General features: G+C 30.2%; 2 protein-coding genes across 2 annotated transcripts; both read right to left on the reverse strand.

The window, feature by feature from the left end:
* Positions 1 to 4710: 4710 nt before the first annotated feature.
* On the reverse strand, positions 4711 to 5539 carry LOC122525761 (piggyBac transposable element-derived protein 1-like). The gene has a single exon (XM_043648687.1). The coding sequence runs from the start codon at positions 5455 to 5457 to the stop codon at positions 4711 to 4713; it is 747 nt and encodes a 248-aa protein (XP_043504622.1). The 5' UTR covers positions 5458 to 5539.
* A 174-nt stretch (positions 5540 to 5713) lies between these two features.
* Positions 5714 to 6457, reverse strand: LOC122525762. The gene has a single exon (XM_043648688.1). It carries the CDS (start codon positions 6455 to 6457, stop codon positions 5714 to 5716), a length of 744 nt encoding a protein of 247 aa, XP_043504623.1.
* Between the last annotated feature and the right edge of the window lie 7687 nt (positions 6458 to 14144).

Below are 14144 nucleotides of genomic sequence, written 5' to 3' on the forward strand. Positions count from 1 at the left end.
CGCCAACGTGCACGAACCTGCATAAGACGTTTACAATACGAAATTATTCCACGTAATGACAATCACAGGTAATTCCTATAAATCTTTCTAACAATTATTAATAAAATCTCTCTCTCTTCTCTTTCTCTTCTTCTTGTTGAAATAAAATATCGATCGAAAAATTTAGTAAGAAAGGTAATAAAGAAGGATCGTACGTTTAGTTTTATCGACAAATCGACTAGGATATCGAAAAGGAAGTTTTCTTGGCTAGAAACGCTTATCGTGGCAACCGACCACGAAAAGTTATTAAAGAAGGAAATTAAAAGGTAAAGCCTTAACTCAATTGAACTATCTCTTTCTCTATCTATCCATCTATTTAATTCTTTCCCCATCTAACTCCTTCTAATACACAGTTTTATTGCTATTTTAAGTGAAGGAAAAGTTCACAGCTTCTCCGGTCATGAGATAGATAGGAAATAGAGGAAACAAGAGAAGAGGTAATGTGGAACTTAAATCGATGATTCTATCCTATACTCATTATTTTTTTCTTTTTTTTAAATTATTTTTTTTTTGACCTAAATTTAAACGAAACATCAAAGAGAAACAATTCTCATTTTTCTTTTTTTCTTTTTTTTATATTTTACTTTATATTCACCGTTTTCCAACTATTTTATCATCGATAAATCATATCATTATTATTATTTATTTTTTCATATTATTGTAATGACTATTATTATAAATATTTGACTTATTTTAAACTGTTGAGAATATCGTCTGTGTAAGATTTTTAAATCTAGACCTCAATTCCTATTAGGTATTTCCCCTTCTCTCGAATATTTCTTTCACTTCGAACAGCCACTCTATTCTTCCATTTTCCTACCTTCTCCGAGAGTTCCACTCTTTTTTCTACCCATTCTTCTCTAATTCTCGACTACTGACCATTCCCTGAACGAACATCGCCATATTGTCAGTCTCCATGATTCAAAATTCAAAATAAAACTGTTTATATCTTCGATTTAATTAAAATAAATTGTTTATAATTAAATACTTATATATTTTATATATTTATTAATTTAGCAAAATAAAAATACACAAAATGAAGAATACATTTTTGAAATAATTAGTTGTTTAGATGATCGGAGAATTTGATCTGATTTAATAGATCTAATAAATTTTTCTATTGCTAAATCAGTTTAACCGTGAAATAAAAAGTTATTTTCCCTTCTTTTCTCTCTATCTCCATCTTTCTCTTGCACATTGGCAAAATGTATAATTTTTATGTTACCGTAAATCGAGATCTCGGTAAACGGAAATCGAAATTTGAGATCCTATTGATAAAACGGAAGCTCGAGCAAACCAATAGTACATAGTATATACCTATACATGTAATCTGTTATATACAAGTAACTATAGGTACATAAACCCACCTGCAGATAAAATCAACGAAACTTGAAGCATTGATTACCGATATTGATATATATATATACACACATGATATGATATTGATACATATAACTATAGATATATTAATCAACCTACTGATAAAATCAACGTAACTCGAATCAAATCAAAATTCTATTATTAATTCAGTCAAGATTTAAAAAATAAAAATGAATTTTTATTTAAATTTGAGAAAGAAAGGAAGAAAAAGAAAGAATGAAAAAGTTATTATTCTACGTAATTTATTGAATTAGATATCAAATAAATTTCAAATAAAGAGAATAACCGGGGATGGGGTAGAGGAAGGATAATTCAATCAAATGAGTAAAAAAAAAAGAAAGTACAAACGGACCAAGGGAAAGAGAAGGGGGTGGGGGGTCGTTGGTACGTTCTCTTCCGTTCATCTAAAAGTTTATCTATCATTCGTGTGATTTTTCGTCGCATAATCGAAAAGTACGTATCGGTAAATGAACTCTATTTTTCTTTTTGTTGTTTTTCCCAAGTTTTTACTGGAGCCTCGTTAAAAAGTACGTCGTCGTATTCATAGTCGTCGTCGTCATAGTCATCGTCGTCATAGTTCTCGTCATCGTCGTCATCATCATCATAAGAAACGCTCGCGGATCCTTATTTTGCTTATTTGACCGAATGCGGATACCACGATGCGGCAAAATTATGCCGTGAATACTAATGACCGGAACGGCCGTCTACGGAATTTCGTAGGAAACCCTTTTCGACGTGACGTATAAACCATGGATTTTCGAAGTTCGATCGTTAAACATATGTATAAGCAGTATATGTATTCTATACACATATCTATATAAAATATTTACACGTATACGCTGACGCATTAACAGAAAAACAGATAATTTCGATGCAATATACTAATCGTTGTACGTTAATGCTAGGATCTATTCTGGAAGAAAGAGTACAAAGTACTAATTTACTTCTGCCTTTGTGTGTTACGTCTACGGAATTTCGTAGGAAACCTATTCCGACGTTACGTAAATACCATGGATTTTATAAGTTCGATCGATAAACATATGTATAGATAGTGTATGTGTATTCTATACATATATCTGTATAAAATATATTTAAACGTATACGCTGACGCATTGAAAGAACAACAGATAATTTCGATGCAATATACTAAGTGTTGTATATTAATGCTAGTATATTTCCACAATCTATTCTGTAGGTAAGAGTAAAAAGTACTAATTTACTTCTGCTTTTGAGTGCTTTACTCATTAACCATGAATATCGTAATACAAACTCTACAGGGAGATAAGGTTTATTGCAATAATGGTAAAATACCATTAAAGATTCTATTGTTGATCTATCGATTAATAGGTTTTTTCTTCTCAATGCTATTATTTATTTCATCAAATCTAACCAGTCGCGTAAACATTTAGAAAATATTCCATAAATTATTCTTAGGAAAGTTTTTGGACATTCTCGCAACAGTTAGAAAAACTGTGCGTTATTCAATCCCCTCATCGTTTTATACAAATTGTTTATTTAGTTAGAAAATAATTTTTACGACGAGAATTTTTTTCTTGTTCTCTACATTTTACATTTCGATATTTAATATCTTTTTTTCTATACTTCTCAGTTTCGAAAAACGTTATCTTAAAGTATTTGTCTCTGGCATCGAATATTTCTATTTTATGTTAGTTTTATTTCTATATTTCTATTTTATGTTTACATACGTCCCTTGTTTTGAATCAGTGTACAGTATTGTAAATCTATCAAGTTCTAATAAAATAATGAAAAGAATGCTTTCGAAAGTTACTTTCAAATAAAAACACTATTGTTGTGTCAATTCGTAGAACGAATCCATTTCTCTTGCTAACATCTGTAAAAACATCTATCAATACGAATTGTACAAAATTTTCCACTAATTCTACGTCTTTAAAATTTTTCTAATATAGTATTTCTCTCTTGTTTAAATTATTGAAATATTTTCTAAATCATGCTTACCCGAATTTAATAAATATTCTTAAAATATCATAGATTCCAACAAAAAAATAATAAACAATAATAAAAAACGATGATAAGGCTGTAAAAAAATAGCAAATTTAACGAGTGACATAGTAATCTACTAATCAACTGCCATGTGGAGTCGTGTACACCAATGACGTTTACTGGGCGTTTCGAATCGGACGTTTGGCCGTACAAAATAGACTCACCTGACAGGTGGCATTGCTGTTCCGACGGTAAAACCGGTTTGTCAGCAAGTACAATATTAATATACGTATAAAATATAAAATTTAATATTTAGATCGATTTAACGCGTCATCTAACAATCCTTATTAAACGAATCAAACTTTTATCCAAAAAATGTCAACGCCAAACGTTTAAATAACGTGCTACGCGTCTTGTATCGAATTCGAACGCATTTGGTTTTACTTGAAAAGGGATCTTTTTAACCGAAACCAAAACGAAACCGAATCATACCCGAATATACATTTACGTGTAAGCTCTTTAAAAGAGAAAACAAAAATAAGGAAAAAGAAATAAATAAAAATAGGAAAAAAATTAACGAGCATAAAATACAATCGTAATGAAGACGAGCGTGTGAAAAAAGGGGGGAAAAGGGCCGTTTTATTTCACCTTCGGATAATTAAAATTCATTTCCTATGAGAATCATTTTAAAAGCGAGAAATCATTTTAACTAGACGTAAAACCAGATTTGTGCATATGAAATTCTTTTATATAAAAAAAAGAAAAAGAAAAAAAAAGAAAAAAGCGAAATAACGAGATTAAAAATTGCACTTTTTAATGAAGACGAACGTGCGAAATAAAGAAGACGTCATTTCGTTATTAACACTTTCGATATATTTAATATTTATATTTATTATATTATTCATATAATTAAAATTACATTTTTCTTTATCAAAATTGCGTCTCGTCTTAAATAATATTAAGATTTGTTAATTATTTTGAAATCATTTCAAAAATGGGAAAATTCTCAAAAAGATGTGAAATATTTTTCCATCGTCCAAGTTTCCTTTTTCTATGTTTTTCATTTTTCATTTTAACCTCTGGAATTTGACCAAGCACTACTCATCAAGAAACTAAATTGTCCTATTTGTTTAGGAATTATACGTTTAACACTAGGTTTACTGACGTTTCTGATATACCTATCTCTACGAACACGCGTCAATTTGACGCAGAGACGAATACATATACCAACACTTAGAAAATAATGTAATTATATACTATAAGAAACAAATGAAAATGTGAGATATATATTTATAGAAAGGTTTTATTATTCAATAGTTTTATTACAGATTATTTCAATATTTGACATTTATTTTGCACATTTTTACACAAATACTCAATTTTGTTTGTACATTTTCCGCAAACAACCTTTTGACATATTTTACAGATGTTATTGCTTCTGTTTCTTTTGCAAAAGCCAATTTGGCAAGTCCTACGTTCTCCTGAAGTACTAGGTAATGGGTGATTATAATCTATGTTGTTGGATTTTTTCTTTTCTCCTTCTGTAAGTTCTTTGGCCAACTGAAATAGAAACTCCTTTCTGGATAGTTTTGACCCTGTACACTCTGTGTATAATATCCATGCGTTAATTGCCGCTAAATCTAAGATGTTAAAAAAGACCTGGAGAGGCCATCGAAAAGATGCTGAATTGCTGGTATATTTGCGAGCCATTTGATCCACTACGTCGACTCCGAACTTTGTCTTATTGTAATAAGCTATTGTTTCCGGTGTATGTTTTTTATTGTCTTTTATTTTTATAAAAGTGTGCTTAGTACTTAGTAACAGCACCTTTAGATTTGGCTTACTTTTATATATAGTAAGTATGCAGTTTCCTGATTTATAATGTTCTGAAGAATACAACTTCATTTTATCTTTCTTGATTTTTGCTGGCTTTGGAAGTTCTCTCTTGTTGGCTCGAATAGTTCCAACTAAACTGGTTCCTTTTGCAACTAATTTTTCAGCTAGAGGAAAACTGGTGAAAAAATTATCCGTAGTTATATTTCTTCCGTGATGAAGATATGGTTCCGCTAACTTCATAACTACAAATTCGCCCAACGGTGTTGAATTCCGCGTTTCATCCTTCCCTAGGTAAGGAATCCCATTTATAACGTATTTAGATTGCACATCTACTGCTAACCAAAATTTTATCCCAAATTTGTGAGGCTATTTGGCATGTATTGAGTGAATTTGCAGCGGGCTTTTGTAGGGAACAGTTGCTCGTCTATTGAAATATTTTCATGAGGTTTATAACAGCATTGGCTATTGTATATAAATTGATTCCATATTTCCGATATCATTGCAAATTTGTCGGTGCGTAAACGTCTAGATCGTTCCGTTTTTTATCAAATCGGACAAATCGAAGAATTTGCATGAAATCATCTCTGGACATTGTATTAGAAAAAAAAGCAGGTCCCCATTCTTTGGACCACAAATAAAAAGCATTCAGCGAATTTGCTTCATACGCTCCCCTAGCGTACAAAATCCTAATAAAAGCAAGCAACTTTGTGGTTGAAATCTTCCAATCTCCTTTCAAAACACGACCTGCTTCTTCTTCAGTACAACTTTTTATATGTTCTATCATCTTTTTGGTTATAATCAAATGAAAAGCACTGCTTACGCTACCTTCCATCACATTGCGTTTCGCGTAGCCAGTAGGCCCTGCGATGTCTTTGAAGATTGTGTGGAAAGGATGGCGACCATTAGATCCGCCCACTTTCAATTTCGTCCAAGTTGTTCCATTGACAGCTATTTCTGTATCACAGACTGCCCCCGAATTTTGGAACGATCTTCTAATACTTGTCTCATTCTCGGATTCAGAATCGGATAGGATACGCATTCTTTTTCTGCGAAGACCAAATTTCTGATGATTTTCTTTTTCAATGTCTGATGAGTCCCCTGCTTGCATACTTTCATCAGATTCCAAAATCTCGATTTCATCCTCGTCTTGAATCACTTCATTTTCATCCTCTTCAGAGCCAGAACACTCTTCACAAATACTAACTATGTTTTGTAAAATTTTATTTCCTCTTCTAGACATATTTAGATGGTACAGAAGGGCTTTTTATCAAAATAGTATAAAATTTTCACAATAATATTACTAATTCAAAAAATATTCTAGTACTTTATTTTTCAATACTCGAACTAAGCAACTGAAACCTTCTAAATCTCTTCGCACTCTAACATCAACTGACATTCTGCGTTCCCTTCTTTCTCTTATTGCGCAAAAGTTTCTTATCGCTTTGTCTTTGTATAAATGACGATCACGTCAAATTGACGCATATCCGTAGAGATAGGTATACCACATAAAGAATTTCAATATTTCAACACTTTTGAAAAAAGTAGACCTCAATATATTTATCTCGACCATTGAATAAAAGTCAATACAAGAGATAAGATAAAAATGCAAACGGTGTTTGTACTTTTCCTAACAAAATTTGAAATGCGTCAAAATGACGCGTCTCGTAAACCTAGTGTTAAAGTAAGAAAAACATCAGATTGCTTTGGACTAGCGATAACTAAACAGTTTTATCTTAATGACTTATTTTAACCTTTGAAATAATGTAAAAATTCTTCTGACAAAGAAAAAAGTAAATAGATAGGTAATTAAAGTTAATGGAAAAATTAAATAATTTATGGTAAGGAGAATTAAATGAGATGTGATAAAGATTGAGGGAAAAATAAATCATTTATTTCACATTAAGACATATTACGTATATTCTACGTATACTCTAATATGTATTTTACGTAATAGGTAGATTTAATGTTTAACCAATTTTCAATATCTATAATACTTCATAGTATCATATATTATTATTACATAGTATATTTCCGTGCTGCGGAGGGAAACATTGGTCATCGTTGAAAAACCCGAGAAACGTGAAAGGGATAATATTTTGTCCACTTTCTCTTGAGAACCAATGTTTATAACTTTTTCTCTCTTCCTCTGTCCCCATTTTTTTTATATCCCCTCTTTTTCTGGGTCATCCTGTCTTTTTCTAATTCTATAATACCAAAAAGGTATTCTTACTCCCTTCCACTCTTTCTCTTTCCCTTTTTTTTTCTCGCTCAACTCTAGCTTTCTTTTAAATCAATGTGCCATCTATTTAGAATTTCCCCACTCCACAAAAAATTAACCAATAGGCTTTAGTGACCAGGTAGTTTCGAAAACAACCTGGATATGGGTATATATTCGCTTTCTAAGTTTCGAGTTAGCCAGTATAGTCGGTAACTCTCGGTTAAGAAAGTAAGCTTATTTAGAAAGTTACTTCGTAAATCGAAATCGAAATATCAATTAGAAAATTTGATTCTAAAATAAACACGCACAACGATTGAATCCAGAAATGAAAATAATAAAAGTAATAGTTTAGGATACTTCAGTTCCGAAAAAATAATGCGGGAATGTGGAATAGATCCTGAAGATCCTTGGTTGTAACATTTTCGTTCGAAGGGTCAAGATGTACTATACATGACAATATTGAACTTAGTAAAATCGAACAAAATAAATGTGACGAATATAAATAATGTGACGAATATAAAATGTGACCAATATAAATAATGTGACGAATATAAATAATGTGACGAATATAAATAATGTGACAAATATAAATAATGTGACGAATGTGATAAATGCGACAACAGAGAATATAGAACAGAGAATAGATCCTGAAGATCGTTGTTGGAACATTTTCGTTCGCAGGGTAAAGAAGTACAATACCTGAGGATATTAAACATGGTACAATCGAGCGAAATAATGTGACGGATACTATAAATAATGTGAATAATGTGACAAATGCGACGAATGCGACGAATGCGACGAATGCGACGAATGCGACGAATGTGATAAATACAACAAATGCGACAAAAGAGCAAGGCCATAACAGACTCCAAAATCGCGACAGGACAGTTGGTGGAGCACACCTTACAGGTAGCAGAGGAAGATCGCAACGTCGCAATGTAGTTACTCGAAATCGTATGATACGTCGCAATGTAGTTACTCGAAGTCGTATCGAGAGACGTCCTATTGATAGAAGACGTCCCTCCACGTCGCGTGCTCAGGTAATCCACTGAGTTCAAATTATTACATATCAGTTAGCAGTAAAGATCAGATAGTTAGTAACAAATAACGAAATTCGGGCAGGTAGTGGAATAGTGGGTCAAAACGCTACACTAATCCGCTACTGAACGAGTATTAACACTAGATTTACAGATATTTTATTCATTATTTTCTAATGACTTACAAACATTGTTAAGTCCAGGATTGAGTAAAGGGGAGAGGAATAAATATTTACATATATTTAATTAGGTAACTAAGAACCGACATATTTTATTAAAAAATAATATTTGAGATATATATGTATATATAATGGTAAATAAATTTTTGTAATGAGTCAAATTGGCTCAGTCCTAAAATCTAGGGTTAAATATATTGTCAATATATATGTAAGTGCATTATTTTGAATCAACTCCTTCTTACAACGTGGAAGTGAAAGAGGATAGATAAGGCCTTCTTTCAATCATAGTGAGAAAGGACGTGCACGAGAGTGTGCACGTACAGAAGTGGGAACCAGCACGATCGTACAACCTAACAGATATTGTTTTTTTACTTTTCTTCTCCTAAAAGACCTAATATTTTTAATTATCTTTCTTCTTAATCGCTTAAAACTTTTCGAACTTTTATCTATTTAATCCGCCATAATTTCGATATACGTTCGATAATCGAGATAAGATTCGATACTAGTATTCGATAGTTCGATAAAGATGGCACCACGTTCGACAAGCGACGTTTAGTTCGACAACGACTAAATTTCCTATCTAGTAAGAAAATATTTTATGCCCATATCAAGCCGTCAAAGGACGCCATGTTTATGGTGTAGTTGGTATAGTGCGAGAATACGTGTTATTCATTATTTTAGACAGAGAAAAAAAAAAGAAAGAAAGGAACAAAAACCGTTACTTTATTTATTTACACCATTAAATATATGGTAGAAGACATCCGGGGTGTATTAAAGGGTGGTTTACAGTAAACAGTGCTCTATTATTTTCATTTAATTTCTAATAATTTCTTCCATTCGTCAATTTGAATGCACATCCGACGCGAACGATCTACGAGCTGCGGACATAATTCTTTATGAATTCTTGTTGCTTTCTCACAATTTTTTTACAACCTTTTCGCATTGTTGTTTTACCACTGTGCTAGTCATTCATAACGTGCGTCTTACGCTAACAATATCAATTCCGTTTCAAGAATTGTTTGAAATATTTTATATAAGACTTTCCTATGCTTTCTTAATGCAGATATTTCTTGTTTTTATAACCTGATTACGCGATCTAAACATTCGCTTTGTAATCTTATCTAACATGTCTCTGGATCTTTGACAGAACAGTAAACGGTAGGAATCAAAAACAAACTCCCTGATTCTTTTTATATCCAATTAATTTGCTTTCATTTCATTTCAATTGGACTCATTAGTTTGAAATATTACAATTATTTTCCTGAAAATTTTCATCATAAAAAATGCTAGTACGATCTTTTTTCTATTATTAATGTTTATATAAATGTTTATTTTGTTTATGGGTTTGAAATTGTCTTTGAGGGAAGATTCGCTTTTTTTTCCACACTGTACACTTATCTATGTCTGTCTCTTTCCTTCTTTTTATATTTGTTGTTGTTGTTGTTGTTGTTGTTGTTGTGAAAGTCGCTAAACAATTATGTGAAGATTATTAAAAATTAACTATTTTTATTTGCAGGAAGGACAACAGAGAAATAGAAGATAAGTAAACAAACTTCGAAGAGAAGAAACTCAAATATGTGGGGATCGCAATCAGTTAACGCTCGAATTTCAATTCCAACTCTAATTCTAATTCTAATTCTAATTCAGACTAATATTTTTATTTTTTCATTCTATTTTATATCTCTTAAGGTAATTTCTTGGCTGCATAAAAAGACATTTTAAAGTCTAAGGAAATGCATTAAAGTAGAAGGTAAAATAGCAATATTATGCAAAGAGAAGTATTCTTGTACATGATACATTTCTTTAGCTCATAGATTTAATATAAGTAATCGCCTTTTTCTGCTATCTCTTAAAACGTGCCAAGCTTATAGTTTAGCTTTAAAATAAAACAAAAACAAAAAAAAAAGAAATAAAATAAAATTCGAATATCAAAAAAAGACAAAAAAGTGAAAATAAAAAACATCTTTCTTGTAAATAGTCGATCTTAAATATATAAACGTCCTTTACAATAAATAATATATAATTTATATTTCTAAATTTGACATATAAATAATGTCTTAGCTTTCTTTTCCTGATGCAACAAAGTTATAACATTATTTTTATCGCTTTTAAACTTTAGAAATATATGATTAGATACACGATGTTTCTTTCTTAATTTAGTATAATTGTATAAATAATGCAGTAAGTTTATAAATTTTTAATATACTGTTTTATTTAAAAGCGCGAATGAATCTTTTTTTTTTTTCTTTTCTTGTATTTTTTAAGTGAGCAATGGGAACAGAGTTTTCTCTTTAGAACTATTTATTTTAAAACTTTTTCTACAGTATGTAATATGGTCTCTTAACGGTGAAATCGTCATGCTATTATCAGAATCACTGGCATTGGCATATACATCTGTGTTTCATTTACAGATGCTACGATAAATATATAAAAGTTAACTTTGTACGGTTCTGTAAACGAAACATCTTTGAGTAGACCATTGACTATTTTATTAAATATTCTGTTACGCAAACAAAATTTCGTATTAAAAATCGCATTACAGTTTCTATTCATCTGTCTTAATTAGTTTTTTTTTTTTTACATGTTAATCTATCTTCAGTACTTAATTATCTGTGTATAGTTGTAATCATTAATTCCGATTTTTTCTGATCAAACACACCCCACTGATCACTGTTCGATAATTTTTTTGCAATCTGTTTTACATAGGCGTGTCATCTTTAATATTTCCTAACAAGCGATTTTATTTACGACCATTATTTTCATGAAGCATATAAATGTATAAAACTAATTGTAAACAAAACAAAACCATAGAATAATTCTTATAGCGTCATGACTACAATTCCAGAAGAAAGAGAAAAATCACATTTTCAATCATTTTCTTTTTTTCCATGATCAATTTGTTTCTGTCTCTTCTCGCATTTGTTCTACATATTATATGTCAACTGTGAATGATATTTTAACTCTATTTTTTTCTTTTCTTTTTTCCTCTTTTTTCTATTTTATATTTCTTTTGCAAATTTAGAATGTATTTGTTTTTTTTTGTTTTTTTCTTGGTTTTTTTTTTTTTATTTTTTTTTATAAATACTCTCGCTCATGACTAATTTATAATGTAAAGTAAAGAGAAAAAGGGAAAAAAAGGGAGAACAAAAAAGTACTGCATATATTGATATGAGCTTTGTTTCTAATTTCTACAAAATTATACTGTTTTTAAAAATGTATTCTCTTTATTGTCATTTATATCTACCCCCGACAATTTTTTCTCTGAACCATTGAAAACGTAATGTATATAAATCTCATCTTAATAAAAAAGATATTTCACATGAAGTTAATAGTTTATTTGTTTAATTATTACTGTTCTTATTATTATTACCATTATAACATTTCGTATTTTATTCTTTTTTCTCTTTTCTTATTCTAATACATTGAACGTACCTAATTGTATTTACTATTTCTTCAGTTTATTGTAATTTTCTTTTATTCTTATTCATCTTGCTTTTCGTCGTGATATTATTATTACGTAAAATAGATAAAACGTAAAAATAGAAATGTTTGTAGCACATCTTCGTATCATTTATCCCCTCTTCCCTACTAGAGGACCATTTTATTACATCTAAATTCCATTATGAAAATGTCGTCATATATTTGCTAAGATTATGACGATAAGGCTTTCGAGTTAATAGATTAGTGAAACGTACTGTTACACCATTCACCACCATATAACCACCATTCACCATTCGCAACTTTTTATTACTATCACCCATGTTCTTCTTTCCATCCTTCTTCTTCTCGACGAGTTTCCTCCTCCTTCTTCCATCTCTTCTATAAAAAAATTAAAAATAAAATAAGGAAAGCGAAAAAAAATAGTGCTGAAGGCGAACCTTATTTTCTCTTTTTTTGTTCAGTGTACAGTGAAAAAAAAAGAAAAACAAAATATTACTAAACGAAAAACTAAACGAATATTTGGCGAGACATATTATCACATGTGTAGCAGTCGATATATAGAAACACATATACACACACGAACATACATATACAACACGATTTCGTGTCTCGCCTTGATTGCATCGGACATTGTCCTTGTATTTATAAATAATTACACTTACATACACTTCATACGTATTCATGCATATGCATTGATATTACAGTACATATACATAACACACACACACACATAGACAATTAAACACGATATGTTTACTATATATATATAAAGATATATAGTAATATACTCAATAAAGATACATAATACTATACACATTAATATATAATAATGAATATACGTAAAATGCATCGCGAACGATACACACACACACACACACACATATACACACTTAAAGTTCGCGTAGATTAAAAATGATTTCACGTGAGAATATATGTGTTTAAGATAGATAACAAGAGATAGAATAAAGTACAAATTAGGAAATTTTTTGAATAGGTGAATCTAGGTTTTGTACGTATCCTACACATACGCATAAACCAACCAACGCTTCGCAGACGAAATTGTGAATGAATAAAATGAAGCGAGAGAAAGAGAGAGAGAGAGAGGGAGAGAGAAAGAGAAACATAGAAATAATATTAACATCGTACCGTTCGAAACATTTATAAATCGTTTGTAATCTCGTACTGTGCGCTAGATAAACCACTTAAACCATTTTTTTTTACGAAAGATTTATACGATATTGTAATATTTAGAATACGAAAGACAGCGAAATGAAAACTGAGAGAAAGCGAGAATGTAATCAAAGTGAAAGAGAGAGAGAGAGAGAAAGTGAAAATGAAACAAAACAAAAATAAAACAGACAAAAAAAAAAAATAAGCAAATATGTAACGTTAAAATTAACGTCGTCGATAAAGTTCAAACGAATAGATGTTTTAAATGTAACGACGATGCCTAAAGCTCGATCGTTTTATTGAGCACATCGTACGTACGAAAAAATAAGCAATTAAATATTATTATAATAATATTATTATTATTACCATTATTATTATATTATATTATATATATATTATATTATATTATATTAATTAAATTATATTATATTATATTCTTATATGATATTATGATTTTTTAATATTTTCTAATAATAATAATATTATTATTTTATTATTATTATTTTATATTATATGATATTACATTATGTGATTATAATTATTTATTATTATTATATGATTAATATACTAATCGACTTTCACATTTAGTAGAAATAATGTCGGCAGAATAAACCAACGTGCTTCGAACTTTTGCAATAGGAACAAAACGAATTATTTATGGAGAAGCACAAAAATTCGTCTTTTTTAGCTCGCTAAACGTACACTGTATGTATACATTTCTGAAATAAACAAAAGTAAAATTTCTCTTAGTTCCATCAGCCAAAAAAAAAGGTATTTGATATTTGTTCTCCTACCTCTCGTCGTACCCTCATCTCCCCTCTCGTCATTTTATTTTTTCTCCTTTTCTACGAATTTGTTCGCAAAATTGTATATAAGAAAAAC

The sequence above is a fragment of the Polistes fuscatus genome, unplaced genomic scaffold (assembly GCF_010416935.1).
Source record: "Polistes fuscatus isolate 324 unplaced genomic scaffold, CU_Pfus_HIC Scaffold9, whole genome shotgun sequence".
Classification (NCBI taxonomy): Eukaryota; Metazoa; Arthropoda; class Insecta; order Hymenoptera; family Vespidae; genus Polistes; species Polistes fuscatus.

What these genes read in the sequence shown, in the direction of transcription:
- LOC122525761 (XM_043648687.1), bottom strand. Translation starts at nt 5,457, where the DNA reads ATGAAGTTAGCGGAACCATATCTTCATCACGGAAGAAATATAACTACG.
- LOC122525762 (XM_043648688.1), bottom strand. Translation starts at nt 6,457, where the DNA reads ATGTCTAGAAGAGGAAATAAAATTTTACAAAACATAGTTAGTATTTGT.